This window comes from Typha angustifolia, chromosome 11 (assembly GCF_048772165.1).
Source record: "Typha angustifolia cultivar Huaian chromosome 11, ASM4877216v1, whole genome shotgun sequence".
Classification (NCBI taxonomy): domain Eukaryota; kingdom Viridiplantae; phylum Streptophyta; class Magnoliopsida; order Poales; family Typhaceae; genus Typha; species Typha angustifolia.
Genome location: NC_133249.1, coordinates 4663458 through 4685285, shown reverse-complemented (window position 1 = coordinate 4685285; position 21828 = coordinate 4663458). Strand labels below are relative to the sequence as shown.

The window sequence follows — 21828 nt, the reverse complement described above, 5'->3', positions numbered from 1 at the left end:
TTAACATTTCGGTATTTTATTTAATAGAAAGAGGTTGAACTTATCGTAGCTTGCTCTTATAAGTAAAATATTTTTTTTTATTAATAAGAGCTGAGGACTTAGTTAAGGGTTACATCCCAGGCTATTCCATTGGCCCAAGCTATCAGAATACAAAATAGTTTTAAGTTTCAGAGGAATTAAATTTGAACTATTTCAAGTTCTCCCTAAGGCTGACTATCTCCCTAGTTTGGCTAACCAATCAGCTACTCTATTTCCTTTCTTGTATGTGTGCAGGAACCTAATCCTCTTGAAAGACATCAGCATCTTGCAGTAGTTCTGCAAGGCCCCCCTAAGGCACCATGGATAGCTGTCCTCGTCTCTGAACATACTAATGACCGACAGAGCATCCATTTTAACAATCACCTGCTCCCATCTTCCATAAGCTTTTCTTAACTCTGCCTGCAGCGCCCATACCTCACTATAGCAGGCAGAATCTGCAATGATTGACTCCACTGCTGTCCGCAAAAGGGTCCATTCTCATCCCTAATTATAAGTAAAATATTGACTTGTTCAATGTTTTCACTGTCAGGGGTTGATTACATAGCCTTGGAGCCTCAAGACCCAGACTTGTCTCCGGTAACACAACCCCATGGCCACGGAGCCGCACACACCGTCGGATGATCCCTAATAGATCAACAGTCGTCCATATGTAAAGATCACTATGATCATGATGATCTATTGACTCCTTTTGGATTAACTGTTATCATAATAAAAAAATTTAATTTTGTATCGGTTCAAATATTTACATATTTTTAGGTTTTCTCTCTTTTCATGTATATTTAAAAAAATTGCCGATATAGTGATGGTGCGACGGTCTAAAAGAAAAAAAATTACACTAAATTTTTTCTTGTTTTAAAGACATTTCTTTCCATATATCTTTTTTTTTAAAAGAATTTATAAATTAAAGAAAAATTTGAAAGTTCTTGGGCCTGTAAAAGAGAAACGTTAAATTTTTTGGGGTTTTTTCCCCCTAAGTATATGATTAATGGGAAGTTTAGAATCTAGCTTGATATGCTTCAATACATCCCAAAGAGTTCCTCATACTGTATCAGGGTACATATGTATTTATAAATATCATATTTACATGATGTAAAAAAATGCTGTCAAACATACTCATTTTAAGTACATGTCAAAATACAATATAAGAATCTGTGAGCCTGTTCTGTTCAATGTATTCAGCAATTGAAAAGAGTTCAAAAGAATTTACAAGCTCTTGCACACAATTCGCTTACAAGAATTTTGGCAAAATGAATAATAAACGTCCTGAATGTAACTTGACATACGCAAAGAATAGCCACCCCTTAATGAGCTTCTTACTTTTTAACTTTCACCTATGAAAAGTTTTACATGGAAAAGGAGTGTGATTCCATCACTCAATAAATAATGAAAAGAAAACTTAAAGCAAATAGATTACAGTATTCAATATTGGGAAAAAACCAATTTAGCCAACCTCTAATCCTTCAAGCTCATTCGGCAACATCACCTATAAGCAACGAGACATTTATCACAAACTACAATCTCCCTTTATCTGCACCCTATGTTCACGAAAATCTTGGGCAGCAGTTTGACAAGCAGAATTCAACCAGCGATGTGTAAATCAGAAACCTAGTAGCAAGAGTTTGGCATGTGTTCAATGATTACCCTGTCAGGTTATTTTCGTTGTAAACAGATGATATGTTAACGCCAGCCAAAGTTTCAATCGGTTGTAAGAGAGGCGCAACCATTATGTCAATTGACTTGATCTTGAATTTTGCCTGCAATAAGGAAAAAGAAAAGGTTATATTTGAATTGCTGGTCCAAGAACTGACAGGGTTAACACTGACCACCCAGTTTGGCTTCAATAAACCTAAAAATGAAGTCAATTCTCTTTCAATGTGTACGCAATACAAGCTCTAGGAGGAAGATCATATTGAACAGACAATCTATAAGAGGATTTAGATTGACCACATAGATGGAAAGCACAGTGGCATAATAAGACAGCTTTACTGCTTATCAACTGATGCGAAGGCAAGATAACTGATGCAAAACATATATCCTGATTTAGAACATCGGATGGATATTGTACCAATAAAAAACTGTGCGAAGTCCTAATTCATCTCGTTAAAAGATGTTGCAGATGCTGCCGGGCAAGAGTTTCCTTCGATGTAGCCTTTAGAGAGAGTTTGTCACCATACAATGTAACCTTCCAAGAGCCAGCTTGGAATATGAAAACTGAACCCAATTTAGGGACAACTGCAAATCAAATAAACATTTATTATTACTTGTTAATAAGTGCCAAAAGCGTCAACAATTCAACTCAAACAAAATTAAATCTGTAATCCTAGCTAACTACACAAATTCAACAATAATGAAGACTCAAAAACATAGACAACCATCTTCATGTTGAGATACTTCTGTCCATACAAAGTTCAGGAACTACAAATCCTATTTTGTAATTCCAAGATGTCTAAACCTCCAGCATATAGTACATGTCACCAGAAAAGGAAAACAAGAAAATATAAATTATGAAAAATTATGACTCTTTAAGCGTGCTTCCTCAGATGACATATCACAAAACCTGCAGAAGTTGCTTCAGGTTCCATTTAGTTACCAAAAGAAAAAAAAGTTCAAAAGGATTTTCAGTCTCAGATAAAATATTGACGTTGACAATATTATATGGATAACTCAAAATAAAAGTATCATCAATAAATCACCAAGAAATTGACCATATATATATATAACTTTAGAGAACCTATTTCTTAATATAGCTTGTCTGAGGAACTTGAAATGTGTAGATAGAAGTTTCACCACATTCTGTTCAACACCATTAGGATTCTCCAAAAGTCTCTCAAAGGTAATGATGGACAACTCCCCAGGTTTAGGTTAATTAACCCTTATATACCACCTCAAGATAAGATATATAAGCTACTTAAAAGAGGCCACAAGACAATCATATATGTCGCAGATCCGCATTGGCATTCGAACATAGACATGGCGCATTCGAATGTCTTGATTAAAAGCTCGTAAGTTGTAACCCCAAGTCCATTTGCATTGTGTTCTGAATTTCTGATACAATTTTGGAGCACACAAGGAGAAAAGAAATATTGAATGAGTCTAAGCAATAAATGAGGGATGAAACTAGATTGTATTCAAAGATACACGTATCACATCTCATGCAACAAAAGTTAAAGTGAGTAAGACCGAATTTCTGGAAGCAATATCCAACTAACTAAAGCAATATATAAATTTAAAAACAAGGATAATAAAATATCATTTCCCTAGACATAGAAGGGAGTACCTCGGAATCGATTGTCCTCTGTAATTATTCCCAATGTCTCTCCAGTTTCTCTTATCATTATACCAGCACTACCTTTAAAGGAAGTGACTTTGCACTCAACAACTGCAGAAATATATTGCAATAAGTTCCTTTCATGGACAAATTCAGAATAATGAAATTAACAAAGGTCATGAGGAATACGGAACTTTAGACTACAAAATATAGTCATCATAGTTCAACATATGTTTACCTAGAATAAAGGCACCATGCAAATCTGCGGTGATAAGACACTCAGCTAGTTGCTTTTTCCTGAACAATCGGTACAGGAATTCAGTACGGACATATAGATATAGTGCTAAATATTGATAATGACTGAGGAAGGTAGCAAACCAGTAGATGGACAAAGGAGTAACCAAAAAATAAACATATAAACCACAAAATCCTCGATTCATATATATGAAGTAAGACCATACCCATTTTCTTTGGTAAGCTCGAAAATGTACTCTTTCCACATTTCATGCATTGGCTTAAAAAGATCAAAGCTGCATAAATAATTCTCCCATCAAAAAGTCAAAAATTTCAAGAGAAATCAGTGAAATTTACAGGTTGTCAAGCAGTGAGAACTAAAAATATCTTCAGATCATATTAGAAGCCATTGTTTGGCAGAAGAATAATGGAAAAGATTGGGGATCTAGGTACCTTAGTTTTTCCATCTCACCATAATTATTAATATTCCTTTCGAATAATTGCCTCTATCAAACATCTCTTGATGCCTGTGTAAAACCATTACTATTGAGACTCTATTTCAATGCCATCCATAGAATTTACCTTTGCTTTGCATGTAGTTGTTTGCATTGATTTTACTAGTGGATCCAGACTTTTATGATCCATTCTACATCATTTTCTCATATTTGTCCAATTTGATAATTCATTGCTATTAAGAAGAATGAACATCTCCAGTTGGTGGACATTTATTTTCGGCCTCTACCAAAACATCAATTCAAGTAAATTAACAGTATGAAACTCATAAAACTACACCGATACAGGTTGAGTTTTGACCTTATCTCCAAAGAGTCATCAAGATTATTTTCCATCAAACCAAAAACTTACCTATGAAACTCCTTGGGTAGGTCGAGCGATCCGCACTTCCGATGCTGCTTCATAGACATGTGTTTCCTCGACCGCTTTGAGTGACTCACCAAAGCTTTCGAGCGGGCATCCTTCAACCCATCTCCCTTTGCTACAAAGTTATCGAGAAGAACCCAATTGTCCATTTTCAAGGTTTTGGCTCCCCTTGCAAACTTCCCACCCTCTTCACCCTTCTGAATTATATCATGAACAACTTTGTGTACAACATCCTTTCTATTCGAATCCTTCAGCAAAATCCAAAATCAAATTATTCCTACTGATTCCCATATTTTAAAAAGTACGGTTTTTACTGTAAAACAGCTAGAAATATGAACTAAACTACCATGACACCAGCTTGCAGCAAATTTTCATGCAATTTTCCCGGGAGCTCACAGTAGACAGGGTGAGCTTCTGCATCTACAGAGCATAAAAAGAAACTAACTTTCTTTTGCTGTAGAAATCGCAATTGGTATTAAGAAAAAGGAGAGGGATTTAAGTCTCGTACCGCTCGAAATCCCGGGAGTTTTCCACGAAGGACTTGCTGAGAACAAACCAAAACAACAACATTAGGGTTGACCGGAAGCGAAGATTCCATGATAGAGAAGTTATAAACTCTAGATGCAAATGGAAAACCGTAAATGAACCTTGATTGGAGAAAGATAGAGATGTGCGCTTGGAATCGACATCTCGCTTGGGATTTGGTTTCGTCTTCTTGGTCTTGTCGTGCACCTCGCCGAGGAGCTCGGGTCTAGTGCCGGCGAACCTTCGCTCAAGAGCTTCGAAGGCGCGCTTCTTCTGGTCAGAGACGGGGGCCGGGTTCGTGGCGGCCATGGTGGCTTCTAGCTAGCAAAGTATTCGGAACCAAGAAGAGGAACAGTCGAACAGAGTCCTATATATTATACGGTTACAAATTACCCCTAAAGTTGGCCCAAAATCAACCTATCGCTCAACATTGAATCCTAGCCCTCGGTCAGAGCCTAAAGTTTAGGTGAAAACTGATCAGGTACAGATGGAATAGTATTCAATTCACGTCCAAATTTAATTAGTTATAGTAAATTTTAATTGGATACGAATACAAACTGAGGCTCTAATGAAAGATAGAATGTCCAGGAAATAAGAAGCTCACTTTTTGAAATATGAGTATAACTGAACATGCCACCAGAAAATAAGATGAATTTGAATGTCAAATGACTTCTCACACTGGACCTTAGCTAGTTAGAGATTAGTCCGGATTTGGAAGGCAGGAGAGGATGGCCTGATTCACACTAGCAGGATCAAGACGAAGAATTTAAATTAAAAATAAAATAAATCAGAAAATATCTATTGCCAAGCGATTTAAAAAATAAAAGAAGAGCGGGCTCCCAATTGATCAGATTTCCAACTCTATATAAGGCCAAGTAAGTCAGGCTCTTATCCCGCCTCGTCTCTTGTCATCTCAAATTTAAATGGCGGAAGCCATGGCAGAGAGAGTCGCCCTCTTCGCTTCCCAGGTCCAAAACCGAAGGTAACGAAAACCCCCCAATTCCCTCTTCTTCCCTTAAATTTTTCTACTCTCACCCTATCGATATCTTCCGATCTCGCTACCGCGAATCTCAATCCCTTATTCTCCCACCAGATTTAACACCGCAACTCTTCAAATCTTGGAGGCGGTCTTGGTCACCAAAGATGTACCGTCCCTTCTCGAGACCAGATCGGCGTTGCGAGATCTGCTTCGATCCCAAGCCATGGCTGCCTTGGGAGAGATCTCGGGGAAGGCGACCGATCACAAGCTTTATATAGTTGAATTCTTCGTCAGAGCATTTGCTCTAGTTGGAGATGTGGAGGTGAAATTTGATCTCAACTTCTGTCCTTGCCTTTCTTTTTGCCGAGCGATCTAGGTTTGCATCATAGTAGATTGTTTTCGAAGTTTTGACTGGACTCTACTAATCTAGTCGTGCTAGTCGACTAGGGCAAGAGCAGTTTAACGTAAAGAAGTGCTTATTTGCTTAGGTTTATGTTGTAATTGACGTAGTTTTGATAAGCAATTCATCTGGACGGTGGGCCTTCTAAATAGATTCTTGTCTTAAGAAATGTGTGAAGTAGATTGTTGCAACGGCAGTATATGCGACTTGATGTTGTCTGTTAAAGCACTTGCTTTGTTAGTGATGTGGAAGTGACAGTTAATCCTAACTTCTGGTTCCCATTTCCTGAAGAAAATGTATCTTGATTGGAATGGGCCAGTAGAAAAGTTTAGGTTTGCGATGTTAGTACAAAATTAAGAAATGCCTCTTTCTTGCTTCAATCGGTAGATTTTTGACAGTTTTATGATGAGATATGGATTTTGTGAAATAAAATATTTGTTGCAGAAGGGCTTTAAAAGAGATTCATGAATGAAAAATATATGTGCATCAGATCGAGTCATCTCATCCAACTAGTTGTATTAAGAAATGTGCACAATAGCACTGTTTAAATGCATTAGATGCATTTTCACATTTCTAAGATATTTTTCATGTTGGTTTGGATTGATGAAGCTTGGATTGCTAAGTTATGTGCTTGTAAATTGAGGATAGATTGAAGAACATCTGAAGTCTTGCTGTCGGTGGGTTCATGATCATGTGGAACTGTTTTCGAAGAATATTCATGTATGTGCCATGAATTATGTCCATATGTTTCAACTTTTGTTTTGTAACTAGGGAAACTTTAAACTGTGCATATTTTTGTATTCAATAATTTCTGCTTTGCATTATCTAAGTAGAGGATGCCCCTTTTTTTTTCTTCAAGGTAAATCCATTAAGCATTAATCAGCATAGCTTCATTTTGCAAACTGTTGGTTAATCTCAGAAGCATTTTGGCTTCTAAATGGGGAGAATATGTTGGACCAGGTATTCGAGATCTTCACTTATCGACTTCCTTCGATCCTTCGAATGAAAGATTGCCAAAAAGGATTTACGAATTTATAAGAAATAAGAAGGGATCCCAGTTGTATACTATGGATAATGGTGAATTAACTAATTAAGAACTCAAAGAAATGCCATCTTCTTTAGGTAATTAAGAGGAGAAGTGAATAAGGACATCTTGACTCATCTGATGTGTGTTTAGTTAATTTCTTGTTACTTGGTATAAGAAATTACTTAATATAATTGCCTAATATACTATGGCTGATTGTTTTAAGACTTGCATATTTGTTCTTCTAGAGTTGTTTGGTTCTGAAGTATGAAGCCTTGGTTCTGAGAGAGAGTAAATATCTGAAAGATCATGATTTGGAAGTTGCATACGAGGAATGGATAACTTTTGCGAAGGACTCACTTGATAATGGATTTTATACTATTGCTGCCAAGGTACATCTGATCTGTATCCCTCTTTTCTCAGTTTTGATCACTGTCAAATCAGAACCACACTTTTTAATTCCATGAATCACAATAAAATTTTGGCCATTAGATGAAAACTAGGGTTGGCCATATTTTCTAATTTCTAACATCTTACTGGCACAAAGTTTAACTTTAGAAAACATCCAACTGTAAAAGGTAGGTCCAGCTAAGCACATTTTCTATCTGGAACTCAGCAACTTTTGAGAACAGAGAACATAAAACTAAAAATTGCCAATGATTAGAATTCACAACTACTGTTTTTCTTGTTTTAGTTATTTCTACATTAATTCTTTTCTCTGCATTATCTAACTTTCTTCATCCTCAGCATAATTTATTTTACTGTTAGCAAGGGACCATAAATTGGGAAACTTTTGCATCTTTTTATCTTCCATAAAAAGATGAATGCAATCTGCCATCAATTTCTAGTGCGTCAAGTTGCTAGATTCACTTTGTACTATCTTTGCATTTTTTGCTTGTATATATAGTCTGTTCAACCTCTTCACTCATCAAATCATGCTACTGCTTGTCTTTAATTTAGAGGTTTCCCTTCTGTATCAAGGTCAAGAATCAGTTCCTTGTATCACTAGCTCACACTTTGTCCTTTTCTTTACTTCAGGGATTTGAAAATGCAATTTTATGCATCCAGTCCAATATAAATCTAGATCCAGGAACTGCTGCTGATCATACTATTAACAAAATTAAAGGCCCTCGAGACATGGCAACAAGACTAATTGCGTCACATTCTGGTAAGTATCATTGTATTGGTATAGCATTTTCGTACTTTCTAGCTGTGAAACTTAGTCTTGAACATGACATTATTTTGGAGATTTACTTTTTACTTTCTTTTCATCCAACTTTGAGGTAGCTTACACTATTTAAGTTGCTACTTAGACGTTAACAAACTAGATGATATTCATCTACATTATGTGGTACAACCAAACTACTATTTAGTGTTTTAATCAAAAACATTAGCTTGTAAAATTTAATTTCTAATGCTATTACTTTTGGGACTAACCAGTTCAGACAGAGTCTGCTGAATATCTGCAAAGAAAAGCCACACGAGTATATCAAAATTGCAGTTTGTCCTCAGTGACCAGAAAATATGTTGCAAGTTCAATGTTCAGATATGGAATTAAGAAGAGGAACATTCAAAAACTATATCATAGCCGAGGCTTGAATCGGGATGTTGGTGGTCCATACACTTAGATCCTTGATTTCAGTATCTCAACTTGTACGCATTTGATGTGACTTTTCATATTGGTCATTCCTGAACTTATAATTTTTTCCTTCTCTTTTTTTTTTCGTCATATCGACACCAATTGGCTCCTGCTAATCTGTGATTGATGATCCAGCTTTTTTTGTAGTTTGAATATAAAAGTTGATCTTCCTTGCTGGCTAAACTTTCCTAGGTTGTAATTCTTTCTACTTTTATGCCGCATGAAGGTTGTAATTCCTTGCTGGCTAAACCTTATTATTTTGTTGTTAAACATTCATCTGATTGAGCTTTTTCTGATGACCAGAGGTGCCATATGCTTCGAACTGATGCAGCTCTACACTTCAATGCTTCAAGTTCAGGTTAGGTGCAACACCTATAAATCTGCATTGAGTTGTTTATAAGATAATGCCATGTCTTCTTTACTAACTAAATTGGATGATGCTTCAGCATCTCTGTTCTTGGTGGTTTCTTCCTTTCCCTCGCCCAGTCTAATAAGATACTGCCATGTCATCTAGTTCGTGACAAAATTGAAGTCTCTGTAGACTATAGGTATCCATTATTCATCCACTAATATTATGCCTCATCTGAATACTTCAGCCTAGGTAGGATATTTCTGTCAGATATAATTTAGGCGTGTTTTTGTGTTTTTCTTTTGGCCTTAAGAACAATGTGTAGTTCTTGATAAACTTCGGCTTTCTTCAATCCTACTGACCACACTATAACTCAAACTTGCTTTTATTTAAGGCATAACTTTCCAAGTTTGAGCATCTCTTTCGATGACTATCTATAGACTGTCATCGTTAATATCCTAGTAATTGCCAATTGGGAGTGCAACGTATATCCTATTGTGCCATTCCCAGCACTTAAGGACTAAAAGCGCATTTCTCTCCAAGGACTAGGTCGGCAATGTTGGATGCTTGCATAAATTACTCTAATGCGTAATTACACTTTGCTCCCTGAATTGTATCTCTGTATTATTTTATCCTCCCTTGTAATAAATACATACAAATCACTCTTTAAACTTTTAGTATCCTATGACTAACCCCAACTGTTAGCATGTGTATATTAAGTTATTAGTACATAAATCAAATTACCCTCATGAATTAGAGAATTTTGCCCTCTAGTTCATCTTCTTCCTTTTGCTGACTTAGAAAGATGTTCATCCCGTTTTTTTTAGATCCAAGTTCATACCTTTAATTTTCAGCTCTCAACTTCTCCATCTCACCTCTCCACCTCTCTAGCTCATTTTATTTTAACTCACATTGTTATTTTTATACTCAGTAAATTATTTTCATCTTAGGGGATATTTGGTAGAGTGGAATAAGAGGGATTATTCAGAATAAACTTCATTTATTCTAAAAGAAAACCATGCAAATAACTTTGGAATAGGAAAATTGAATAAGTGATACTTGCCCGAATATTTTTATCCTAGTTTTAGTTGGAAAAAAAATTGGAATATCCTACCAAATTATTCAAAAAAACACAAACGATCAATTTGCCCTCTTTATTAATATATTAGAATATTTACCATTTTATATGTGATTATAATATAATTATTCAAATTGTTGAATTATGAAGTGACTATATTAGAATATGTTTGTAATCAAAATGTTCTGTTATTGGATATTCAGTTGTGATACTACTATTGTTTTGTTTTTTGTTTTTGTTTTTGTTTTTTTTTTTTTGTGGAGAATCAGCGAGATTAGCCCGATTAGATTTTTCAATAGACGGGGGAAAAAATTTAGGCAAACGCCCTAATATTTATACAAAGAAAAGAGGGAGCAGGAATCAAAGATGGCTGGAGAAGAAAAGAAGGGTTAGAAGCAGGCTGTGCAGAATCTCATTCCCCCTAGAAAGGTAGGTCTGAAAATTTACCTAATCAAAGTATTCAATGTGAGGTTAATATTTTTCTTACAGCATTAACAGGATAAAGACTATTTTATTACTTTAAAAATAAAATATCTAAAATATCTTTCATTTGACTATAGAATATACTTTTTTTTTTAAATTTTACATAATCTAAAAGACTTATTCAAAAGTACTATGATTATTTTACATCTATAGTTATCTTTATTATTTGTTCTTTGAGAAATTTTAGATAAAAGCAGTATTTTTGATCTAGAAAGTTACGAAGAGGAGCACCAGAAATTTGCTTCACTCGTTACTTAATACTAAAATAATAATCGTTCGCTTCACGCTACTCGTTAATACCAAAAAAATTAATCCGTGCACCAGCCGGGAATCGAACCCGGGTCTGTACCGTGGCAGGGTACTATTCTACCACTAGACCACTGGTGCTGTGATTTACTAATTAAAGTTTTTCCATTTCTACAAGCACCCATATATGTTAAGTTAAAATTGGATGGGTTAGCATACGGAGTAATCACATCAGAGTACGTTAATTGTAAAATGATCTAGATGCTTTCATTCGTGAGAAAGAAAATTTTATTTTGGTCTAATAATAATGGACAACTATACTCTCCTCCATTTATCTTTTCTCGTTCTACACATTCCTTTTTCCCGATGACGCTACTATCACAATGACGATGATGCATGAGTAGAGGTGATGGGGCACGGTGAAGCAGCGATTGGGTGCCACAGGATGATGCTTTATTATGGTGATCTAGTTCAACAACAGTGTTGGGTCAAAAGACGATAAGGACAACATTACCGAGGTTATATTTTCTCCCTTCTCAACAATGCTATCGCTCATGATGAAAATGGTGCATGAGTAGGAGATGACGACGTGCGATGGAGCAATGATTGGATGCCACGACAGTGGCACTGTACTCATAGCGTTGCCTTCTACGCTTGTGTCATCACGTTGACTCTACCATGAAGTAGGCAGCCTTATATGACCCGTGTAGATACAACTCGCGATCCTTTAGGCAAATTTTATCACTGCTAGTGCCCTTTTTTAGCATTCGACACCGGCCTTGCCCTAGAGCTACTCAAGCTCGTCGTCTGTTGGAGTCGACGGGCCTGCGGCGTCCTTGGCGCACTTGAATGGAATTTGAAAATGAGAGAGAGAGAGAGAGGATATGGAGTAGGAAAATAGGGCGTTAAATAAACGTAAAAGAAATTATAGGTTAGTTGAGGGTATTTAATAGTTTATAATTTTATTTTATTTTGCTGGCTAAATTGATGAGTTTTGTTAGCTGTTTTACTTTGCTCTAAAATTTAAGGAAATTATTGTAACTTTAAAAAAATTTAGAGATTCTTATGAAAATCGGATATAATTTAGGAGGTGCAGAATTAATTAACTCTTATTCTAATTTCTTATACCTCGGAGTCTATGCAAATCTGGATTTTTTTTTCCAATAGATCATGCGTAATCAATAGGCTAAACAAGTAGTTAGGGATCACTTCCATACCCAACCTTCTTATTCTGCATCCTTCAATGCAAAAGAGCATTAATTAGAACTCTTTTTTTTTCCTTCCTTTAATGCGAGAGAACATTAATTAGAAAGCTATGCCATTTTTTCCACTAGTGTCGACATGACGAAGTCATTTCCGAGATGAAGTTCAACAAACCCTTTAGTGAGATTGTACACGTGTCACCATCTTATGCAACATCTAAAGGCGGACGTCGAAGTTTCACTGTGACCCAATCAAATAACCTAATGTAGGGAAACATATATATATATATATAATAAGCTACTTACAAAAACGGGTCATTGTTTGCTTTGAGTTTAGGGATACTTTTTGAATTTATTTAGGAACTCTTAAACTAGTTTAGTAATTAAATATATTTTTTTATAATTTTCATATCTAATTAAGTTTATTTTTAAAAAAATTAAGACTAAGAAATAAGACTAATTGATTGACTTTAGGGCTTAGTCTCAAATTAAATAAAAGCATACAATAGCATTACACTAAAATATTCTTATTAAAACTTGCGATAAATTACTTTTCATAGTTGATTAATAGATTTTAGTAACTTTTGAGATTAAACGTCATGTCTCAGTGACTTTTATAAAATCATCAATTTCTAATGAAAGGCAATAACGATGAATAGAACTTGTGATGAATTAATTTTCGTAGTTGATTAATAGGTAGGGCTACCGTAGAGCTAGGGCTACCGTAGTTGTGATGTAGCTCTACTATGATATAGCTCTACGGCAGCCCTAGCTCTACGATGAATAGAACTTGTGATGATTAATTTTTGTAGCTTTTCGTAGTTGATTAATTTTCGTAGTTGATTAATAGGGGAGCACTACTTCTTCCTTCTTTTTCTTTTTTTCTCTTTTATATTGTAAGAAGCCTGCTTTACCGCTACTCAAAGCTATCATTCCTCCTCTCCTTCGATGTCATCCGTCAATACTCTCCCTTCCTGTCTCACCTCTATGCCGCTACCGTTTAACTCTACACTGCTCGATGTAGTTGATTTTCCTCACTATGCCCCTATCCCATAAATCCTCGTCAATATCACTCCACTTTGTCGCCCCTCACTGCATCTGTCATCCTCTTTCTACTTCCCTCTCTCGTTGGATCTATGCTTCGACGTCGTCCTATTCGAACCCGAACGCTGCGTCTCACCCATTACCACTTTCCTCATTGAGCTCGGCTTATTGTTGCTCTTCTCCGTCGACCCTCATTCCATCCGCCATCCTCCTTCTACTACTCTCTTCCCTTGCTAGATTTGTACTTAGACGTCGTCTCTCCACCAGATCTAAACTCGCTGTCTCCCCTTTTGTCGCTCTTTACTGCCTCCCCTTTTGCTGCTCTCTACTGCTGCACCTCAATGCTGCTCTCTACCGCCACACCTCATTGCCGTTGCAGCATCTATTCTCTTTGTCGGATGCATGCCTACAGAATTAGGGTGTTGTTTGGTTTTTTATTTTCCAATTTGTATTTCGGGTGGGTGATCTTTCAATCATTTTTTCTTAGGATTAAGTTTTGGACTGCTACATGGAGAGAACTTCCAAACAATCGTTGCTCTCCGTTAATTTTAACTATTAAATAAATCGAAAGAAATTAGAGGTAAGTTTGTAATCATATATTTCTAATAAAATATTAAAATCCTTACAAAGGTAGTACAATTAGCATAGTAAAAGGTGCTATTACGGATAACTTCAATCTCCTTATTTAATTAAGTTTCCTCGTACCTGTCAATCTATCTTATAAAGGAGAAGAAGAGATTTCATTGTGAAAAAAATAAACGAGGTGAATACAACTGTTACATATGACGAAGGCTTAGCTCATTCTCGTTGTGGTTCGATGAATCTTTTAAATATGTTAAAAGTATATTTCATCCCTGATATACTATCAGATTACGTTCCGAAAGAATAAAAGAAGATAATTCACTTACTATATTATTAAAAATATAATAATATATAAAAACTTGTTTGGTTTAGGTTAAACTTCAAACTCGATTAGTTAATTTTAATTTTTTTAAAAAAAATATATAGTTATTAAATTATATTAGAGGTTTCTGAATCAGTCTTAGAGAGTCTTTAAACTTATATAAACAAAATCTAACAATTTAGAGAGAGAGATTATAACATTTCGATCAATCCGAAGGATGAAATTATATGTTTTTATTTATTCAGAAGACTTATGTGATATGGAGTCATAGTTTAAAGGCCGCTAAGATACTTTTGGCTACTGTATACATACCTACACAATTATATCCTTGCAATTAAACAAGGTGAACAGTTAGTAGCCTATAACTACAGGAATTCCTTAAAAAAAGAAGACTGTATCTAAGCATTTCCCCAATCGGGCCGAGTTCTTTGAAAGAATGACACACTATGACACACTAGAACTACTCCTGATCACCACTTGGGTCAAGTTCTCCTGGTTGACTCCTCTTATTATTAAATATCAGTGGCATTCATTAAGTCAAGCTTCGCTGTCAGCAGTTGAGAGAAAGTCATAGAAGGGGGGCGGGCGTCATTTGGCCTACTTTTGCCAAAGAAGATTCCTTCGTTTTTTGACTCCGCTGGGGCCTTCAGTCTTGACCTTACGTTTCATACTGTTATTCCAGTGTGCACTCCGTGTGTACTCGACCCGAACTTTGATAGGAGCCTACCTATCAAGCATGGTTTGAATTAATTTCGAGCTTAGGATAACAATAGTGAGATAAATCACTGAGGTGGTGTTTAATCCAGCTTTATTTAATTTTTATTAAATCGATTGAGTAGATAATCATTTTACCTTAAAAAAATTAAGTCATTAGGTGATAGATTAACAATAGATAACATGTTATTGTGTCGCCTATCATACCGGTAAAACTAACTCTAATATCAACAATATATATAATGTCTTTAACACATCTTTTTATGTTTGACTCTTAATGCCATATGTAAACAGCTGATAGATAATAATAATAATAATAATATCAGACGTAAACAACGGATAGATAAGAAGATGTATGATTCACCATACCACAATATTAAAAGTTTAGAAAAGTAAAACAAGCTCATGAGCTTTGGGAAAGGTAGCTTTGGTATTATGATTAGATTAATCAAGCTTTGACTCATTTAAATTCACCTGAGCTTTCTTCCAAAGTGTAAATCAAACTGAGCTCGAGTGGCTTGATTATTTTCATTCCAGGCCTTGTGCCTTCTCTCTCTCTCTCTCTCTCTCTCTCTCTCTCTCTCTCTCTCTCTATATATATATATATATATATATATATATATAAATCTTGTTTCATCCACAAGTCTGCTGGAAGTAACTCAGCGCACTCGATTTTGGTCCCTCACTTCATAGCTTTTTGTCTGCACTCTTCTTCTACGTTGCTATCCCTCTACATTGGTCTTCTTTTGTTGGAGTCCACAAATGCCGAATATTTTGGCCCCTACCACTCTGCCATTACGAGATTCCAAAACTCTCTCTCTCTCTCTCTCTCTCTCTCCGTGGAGTCTTTTAGCCACGTTCGTCATTCCCTTGTTGTCATTTAGCCTCATTTAAACTTATTCTCCTTTATTAGTGATCTTAGTATTTTCAAACATAAACAAGTTCGCTAAATAACGAAACTATCTATACCATTCTTAAAACAGATTATATTTCTGTTCGAATAATTAGCTCATTTTTGTAACACCCAGCTCCAACCGCAATACAGGCATAAAAGGGTCCGACTTCCATTAGCTCGACAACGATCTCCACTGATCCGAGCACACACAGCCCGACATTAACCAAACCTTAGAAACTTTAACTGAGGATATTCAGGATGTCATAATCACTCATCCCTCACTAGCCAGCAGGTGAAGAAGTTAAGTGGAGGATGAAGTTGGTCGATGCCTGCAGCTAATATGCTTGTATGATGACAAGGATTGGAAGCTATCAAAATGCTGACATACTTCATTGCCCAGCTCGAGTTGCAGCTGGGATTCTTTTTAGTTTTTTAATATAAAGGAGCAGTAGAGCCTGCCTGCCTGTTTATATAATCCTTGCTATCACATCAATGGATTTCTCAAAAGACATAAAATCTTAAATTTAACCGAAGAATTTGCTCAAAGTTCCTTCGCTGAAACTGATCATCCTCTCGGTCCCTCCCCTACCTTACTAAGGCCGGGACAAAAATTGGCACATAGGAAACTCCCACAGAATTCCAGTCAAAGGGTTGTCAAAATATAACTCGAGATATAACTCTGTCTCTCTCTCTCTCTTAATGGTATCCCTGTGAGTGGAGGCGTACATTATCCCCCTTAAGAAGTAGGTGGATGACGAAGCTATGGTAGTTCTTGGACCCACAAACATTTTATAAGAATTCTTGTTCTTGGCACTCCCTGTCCCAGTTGCATCCGTACCTGAGGAGGGAAGCAAACATGCATGGGTCGTATCAGAAGAAAGTGGTATCTAATAGAAAGAACTAATTAAATATTAAGCTCTGATATAATATAAGTCATATCTGCCACTAAAAGTGGTGACTGGTGAGATCCAATAGATTAGAAATTAAATAAACTACTACGCATAATATTGAACAACTGTATCTACTTTATTCCAGATATTTATCTTAACCTATTATGTGGAATGTTTACGTGTATAGAGACTTATTTTGGCTTTATATATTTTATTGCACAGTGGATCTCGAAAGATATGAAAGACTTTCCCTCTAAGTCGTGCATATGACTTTCGGGGAATAAGCCAAATATTCATTTACTCAATTGAAAGCGAGAAAGAGTTTGCTTCTCCAATCTTGAATTTTGGAGCATATCCAATAATTCAATGATCCTAACTTAAGTTGGAGGGGTTATTCCACCTCTATTTCTTGTAAGAACGCAATAGTTCGTACTCTTATGCAAGCATTTTAGTTATGATCTTTTAGAAGTATTCAACTGTGTACTTAATGAATAGTATTCTTGGACTAATTATTGGTGATTCTTGACAACCAATTCGCATCAAGTAACTACTAGCTTTGCTCTACAAGCCATTCGTTTCCTACGTCCTTATCATGCGTGTTCTAACTGGTCAAAAGAATCAGCTAGAATGATATCCTTCGTCCACATCTGTGTTCACTAGTAAAAAAATAAAAATAAAAATTATAGTTTAATACCATGTATTCTATTTCATACCGTATATACTCTCAAGTGTTTAATTTTATTGCTAATTTTCGTATTACGCGTAATTAGTGTGACAGAGTTATTGTGCCCATTCATCGAGGATGACCACCCCTACGCCATGCACCTTGGTACCCCCAAAACCCTGAAGGGCTCTGTCAGTGTTCAGTTTCAACCACCCCTGTCTTCTTCTGTTGATGTTTCCCCACCGGTGTGAAGTACTCCTCCGCGAGCAGCAAAGCCTCGGTGGTAGCGAGCCTTTTCTAGAGCAGTAGGATTGAATTAACCCCTCGTCGTCACCGGAATATTCCAAAGCTCCTTCCACCCACCCCCAAGAGTCCTCAAGCGGTGCCATGAAAGAATAAACGGAGTTTGCCCTTGGCTCCTCCCCCTTTGGGCGCGGCCACCAAATCCACACATCTGATAGGGTGTCATCACCCACCGGGGAGAGTCGAGACGTTAAAAGCAAGCTCAAGCTCCTCGCCTCCCATACTGATAAGTCTCTCGTCATTCCAAAGACCCCCACTGAGAACCTCCTCCATCATCAGATTCTCATTTAACAGTCTATGGTTCATGACCTTCGGTTGCCAACACCAGGGCACGTACCAGTGACAACCCCCAGTTCCGTCGTCGCACCCCCATTAAGCGTTTGGAAGACATGCCTGCCAAGCAAAGCAGTTTTCACCACCTTTAGCCTCGTAACCCCTTGTGGCTTCCAGCACTACGAGGTCAAGCGACCACATCCCAATTGATTAAATGCATTCCTCTGCCTTCACTGTTATCCAAAGGAAAGCTCTCCCTGACAGAGATATTCTTTCACTGGGTACCTCTGCATTTATACCCCTTTATAGTATGCATACCCTTCATGATCCTTATTTTATTTTTATTTTTTTGCATGATTAGCCGGACACCTTATTAATAATTGATATAATACAATAAGAGAAGATAAGAAAGATAAGCCCGATCCAATTCACCAATAACAAGTAACACAATAAATTAACAGTAGAGATATTAATTCCGCTAAAGTTTGAGAAAATAACATACTAAATCATAAATTTAAGAGATGTCCATAAAGTTATACTTAAATTATTTTTTTATAATTAATAAGGTTTTTTTTTTATAGTTTGACTATCAACTACGAGGACCAGTGCGAAGCCATGAGAGACAATTAAGAGAGGAGGACGAAACCAAAACAAAAAACAAAAAAATCTTGGAGGAGGGAAAAGATTTCTTAAGCGATTAGAAAAGGTGAATAAAATATATATGTATATATATATATATCTTTTCATATCATTTGGTTGTGCGCCATAACAAGAAGCAATGTCAAAGATCATAGAATTTCCTGCCGCGTGTCAATCCTTAGTTTGTTTCCTTATTTTCCGTAATTCCATTAGTCTCTATCCTCCTCCTCCTTTAATTATCTCCCAATCGTGTGAAAATGGTTATGGTTCGTATACTACCGTAGTTAAACGCGCTACTTCTCACTATCTTCCAACTGGAAGAGTGTCGACATTATATTGACAACTTGTCAACAACTCTCGATCAATTAAGGAAAGACAATTATCTCGCCCATTTCTCAGCATTACTTAATACCTCGTTTTTAAATAAGCTAATTACGTTTGACTGGAATCCCTGCACAGCATCGTACTTTTCGTTTCCCAGAAAAACTTCTATATAATTCCTCCATATATCCTCCTCTACACTCATTTCTCTTTCTCTCGCTCTCTCTCTCTCTCTCTCTCTCTCTCCCTCTAATAGATATAGATGAAGACGACCGACCTTGCCTTCCTACTCCTCGCCCTCTCCCTTGTCCCCCTCCTCGCCCGCGGAGACTGCGATTGCGCCGCCGACGAGGCCGGCCGTGACAAAGCCAAAGCCAGGCCGTTAAAGATCGCCGCCTTCTTCTCCATCCTCATCTGCGGCGCCATCGGCTGCAGCATCCCGAATCTCGGCAAGAAGATCCCCGCCTTGAGCCCCGAGAGGGACGTCTTCTTCGTCATCAAGGCCTTCGCAGCCGGCGTGATCCTCGCCACCGGCTTCATCCACATACTCCCCGATGCTTTCGACGATCTCACGTCGCCGTGCCTGAGCGACAAACCGTGGCAGGACTTCCCGTTCGCCGGCTTCGCCGCGATGATTGGGGCCCTGGGCACCCTCATGGTCGACACGGTCGCGACCGGCTACTTCACCCGGTTGCAGTCCAAGAAGTCGGCGGCGGCCGTGGGCACGGTGGTGAAGACAGACGACATGGAGAAGGGGGACAGGGAGAATGGTGACGATGGCCATGTGCACACGCATGCCACGCACGGCCATGCGCATGGTGCCAGCGTACTCGCCGCCGCCGCCAGCGGCCCGGAGCCCCTCATCCGGCAGCGAGTCATCTCTCAGGTATATCTCATTACAAGTAGTACGGAGAAGGTGATAGCAACGCGTAGAAGTTTGAAATTTCAATCCTTTATTTTTGTTTAATATCTACTGGTCATTAGGATAGCATATCTTACCATCCGTAAAAAGTGCATCTATCTTAAATTAATTATTACTTCAGCATCTCACTGCAGTCGGTTGGTGAATTATTTAGGTACTGGAATTGGGCATAATTGTTCACTCGGTAATCATTGGGATATCATTGGGAGCATCTGAGAGCCCCTCCACTATTAGGCCCCTCGTAGCCGCCTTGAGCTTCCACCAGTTCTTCGAAGGCATGGGCCTCGGAGGATGCATCGTACAGGTATATATTCCCCCCCTACGCTTTATTAAATTTTAGGTGCTTAGTCTCGATCGGTACCAAGTCGATAAGTTTCGGTGTTATTCTCAAGAAAAGGGAAAGAGAGAGAGAGAGAGAGAGATAGTATTTGATACTTCTTTTGCAAGGAGTGAGATATTTGTAGAGCATAATTTAACTAAACTATAAACTTAAGTCTCATTCAACTATCGTTCTGTATCACTTTTGCAGGCAAAATTTAAGGTCAGATCAGTTGTTACGATGATATTGTTTTTCTCGCTTACGACACCCGTTGGAATTGCGGTGGGCATCGGGATATCAAGTGTTTACAACGAAAATAGTCCGACGGCGCTAATCGTCGAAGGGCTTCTGAACTCCGTTGCTTCTGGGATTCTAATCTACATGGCTCTCGTCGACCTCCTTGCAGAAGATTTCATGAACCCGAAGGTGCAAAGCAAGGGAAAGTTGCAGCTTATGATAAATGTTTCATTACTAATAGGAGCTGGATTAATGTCTCTCCTTGCTAAATGGGCTTGAATGGGTTTTAGATTGATTCACACAATGCGGTGACAAGAGTCTGGCGAAATAAGAAAAATGTAGCAATCTTTTTGTCTATCCTTTCAACTCGTATTAAATGGGCCTTCTTTTAGGCCTAATGGGCTTCAGCAAGGCCCATTACCAATTTCATTATTGTCTTAACATGGTCTTAAAGTGAAGATCCTGCTTTGCTCTTATTACAATCAACACCATATCATAATGGTATTTACCATTTAACCTCTGCTTTAATGGGCTTCCACTAGGCCCAATGGGCTTTAAACATCATGTACTGTTTTAAATTTTTATTGTATAATAAGTTGTAACTGGGTTTGAAATTTTGAAAGATTATAGTGCTTACTGTATTTGTGGATCCTCCCGTTTATATTGTCAAATTAGTGGAGGCTTGCTCTTTGAATTTTAACCATCAATAAAACTTGTTTCTACTGTTGCTTTGTTGATATTATTAAAGTAACACTTAGGCACAAATGCTTTTATTTGAATTAGATCTACGTTACACGCTATATGCACTTGGTTTATGTTTATTATAGTCCGTTTCTTTCTTGGGAGAATTGGTTTTAGGCTTTTATCTAGTTTATAACTTATGGGTTTGTGATTGAAAATAAATATATAAATAAAGATTTACTGTCCAGCTATGTGCTGTAATGGGCTTCCCATTCGGCCTAATGGGCAATGTATGAGGCTTTTCACTCTAGAAATATCTACCTAACATTTTAGATTTACTGCGAGAAATTTTCTAACATTTATATTATAGTTATCAAAATCGGACCGAATCAGATAATCAGACCGGTGAACTACCCATCAAGCCAGTATGATTTTGTTATAGGACCGAAAATATAATTGACATAGTAAATATTGAGTGACATATCAATTCGAACCTAATTATTAGTTAAAAGTGATTAGATTGCTTAGCCTAAATATTAATTAGAATTGACTAAATAATAGAAGAAATACAATTGTATTTCTTTTATAGATATTTTTATACAATTTAATTATTTTAATATATAAATATATTATTAAACATTTAATATATTCTAAACAAAACAATATGCTAGGTGACC

The 21828-nt window shown here is 37.1% G+C and overlaps 3 protein-coding genes and 1 non-coding gene across 9 annotated transcripts; 2 read left to right on the top strand and 2 right to left on the bottom strand.

The window, feature by feature from the left end:
• Positions 1–1146: 1146 nt before the first annotated feature.
• LOC140769500 (ribonuclease MRP protein subunit POP4) lies at positions 1147–5315 on the bottom strand. Of its 4 annotated transcripts, XR_012105917.1 has the most exons (11): positions 5068–5315; positions 4929–4964; positions 4767–4840; positions 4406–4668; positions 3769–3837; positions 3546–3604; positions 3317–3418; positions 2105–2271; positions 1681–1793; positions 1490–1522; positions 1148–1370 (listed from the first exon to the last, which is right to left on the bottom strand). XR_012105917.1 is itself a non-coding variant. In XM_073110200.1 (9 exons), the coding sequence occupies exons 1-8, from the start codon at positions 5252–5254 to the stop codon at positions 2132–2134; spliced, it is 930 nt and encodes a 309-aa protein (XP_072966301.1). In that variant the 5' UTR covers positions 5255–5314; the 3' UTR covers positions 1150–1793; positions 2105–2131. The 4 variants fall into 4 exon arrangements, 1 of the variants encoding a protein (XP_072966301.1); XR_012105916.1 differs by having other exon boundaries at positions 1147–1522; XR_012105915.1 differs by having other exon boundaries at positions 1150–1370; positions 1490–1793; positions 5068–5314.
• Positions 5316–5832: 517 nt separating this feature from the next.
• On the top strand, positions 5833–19034 carry LOC140769981 (protein DOUBLE-STRAND BREAK FORMATION). 3 transcript variants are annotated; one of them, XR_012105973.1, is made up of 7 exons: positions 5833–5927; positions 6039–6246; positions 7597–7740; positions 8387–8516; positions 8789–9213; positions 9291–9345; positions 17563–19034. XR_012105973.1 is itself a non-coding variant. In XM_073110913.1 (6 exons), the coding sequence occupies exons 1-5, from the start codon at positions 5869–5871 to the stop codon at positions 8974–8976; spliced, it is 729 nt and encodes a 242-aa protein (XP_072967014.1). In that variant the 5' UTR covers positions 5833–5868; the 3' UTR covers positions 8977–9001; positions 9291–10217. The 3 variants fall into 3 exon arrangements, 1 of the variants encoding a protein (XP_072967014.1); XR_012105974.1 differs by lacking the exon at positions 17563–19034 and having other exon boundaries at positions 8789–9030; positions 9291–10217; XM_073110913.1 differs by lacking the exon at positions 17563–19034 and having other exon boundaries at positions 8789–9001; positions 9291–10217.
• TRNAG-GCC (transfer RNA glycine (anticodon GCC)) lies at positions 11214–11284 on the bottom strand. Its single transcript has one exon. It is a non-coding gene; the product is annotated as a tRNA-Gly (tRNA).
• Positions 19035–19190: 156 nt separating the features above from the next.
• LOC140769980 (zinc transporter 8-like) lies at positions 19191–21119 on the top strand. The gene is made up of 3 exons (XM_073110912.1): positions 19191–19878; positions 20069–20218; positions 20444–21119. The coding sequence occupies exons 1-3, from the start codon at positions 19255–19257 to the stop codon at positions 20747–20749; spliced, it is 1080 nt and encodes a 359-aa protein (XP_072967013.1). The 5' UTR covers positions 19191–19254; the 3' UTR covers positions 20750–21119.
• Positions 21120–21828: the final 709 nt, after the last annotated feature.

Excerpts from the sequence above, each read along its gene's own strand:
- LOC140769500 (XM_073110200.1), bottom strand. The coding sequence starts at position 5,254 with ATGGCCGCCACGAACCCGGCCCCCGTCTCTGACCAGAAGAAGCGCGCC. Across the intron at positions 4,669-4,766 it reads TGCTGCAAGCTGGTGTCATG|GATTCGAATAGAAAGGATGT; the intron begins GTAGTTTAGTTC and ends ATTTTGCTGAAG. Across the intron at positions 3,605-3,768 it reads GAGCTTACCAAAGAAAATGG|GAAAAAGCAACTAGCTGAGT; the intron begins GTATGGTCTTAC and ends CCGATTGTTCAG.
- LOC140769981 (XM_073110913.1), top strand. The coding sequence starts at position 5,869 with ATGGCGGAAGCCATGGCAGAGAGAGTCGCCCTCTTCGCTTCCCAGGTC. Across the intron at positions 5,928-6,038 it reads TCCCAGGTCCAAAACCGAAG|ATTTAACACCGCAACTCTTC; the intron begins GTAACGAAAACC and ends TTCTCCCACCAG. Across the intron at positions 7,741-8,386 it reads TTTATACTATTGCTGCCAAG|GGATTTGAAAATGCAATTTT; the intron begins GTACATCTGATC and ends TCTTTACTTCAG.
- LOC140769980 (XM_073110912.1), top strand. The coding sequence starts at position 19,255 with ATGAAGACGACCGACCTTGCCTTCCTACTCCTCGCCCTCTCCCTTGTC. Across the intron at positions 19,879-20,068 it reads GGCAGCGAGTCATCTCTCAG|GTACTGGAATTGGGCATAAT; the intron begins GTATATCTCATT and ends TGAATTATTTAG. Across the intron at positions 20,219-20,443 it reads TCGGAGGATGCATCGTACAG|GCAAAATTTAAGGTCAGATC; the intron begins GTATATATTCCC and ends TCACTTTTGCAG.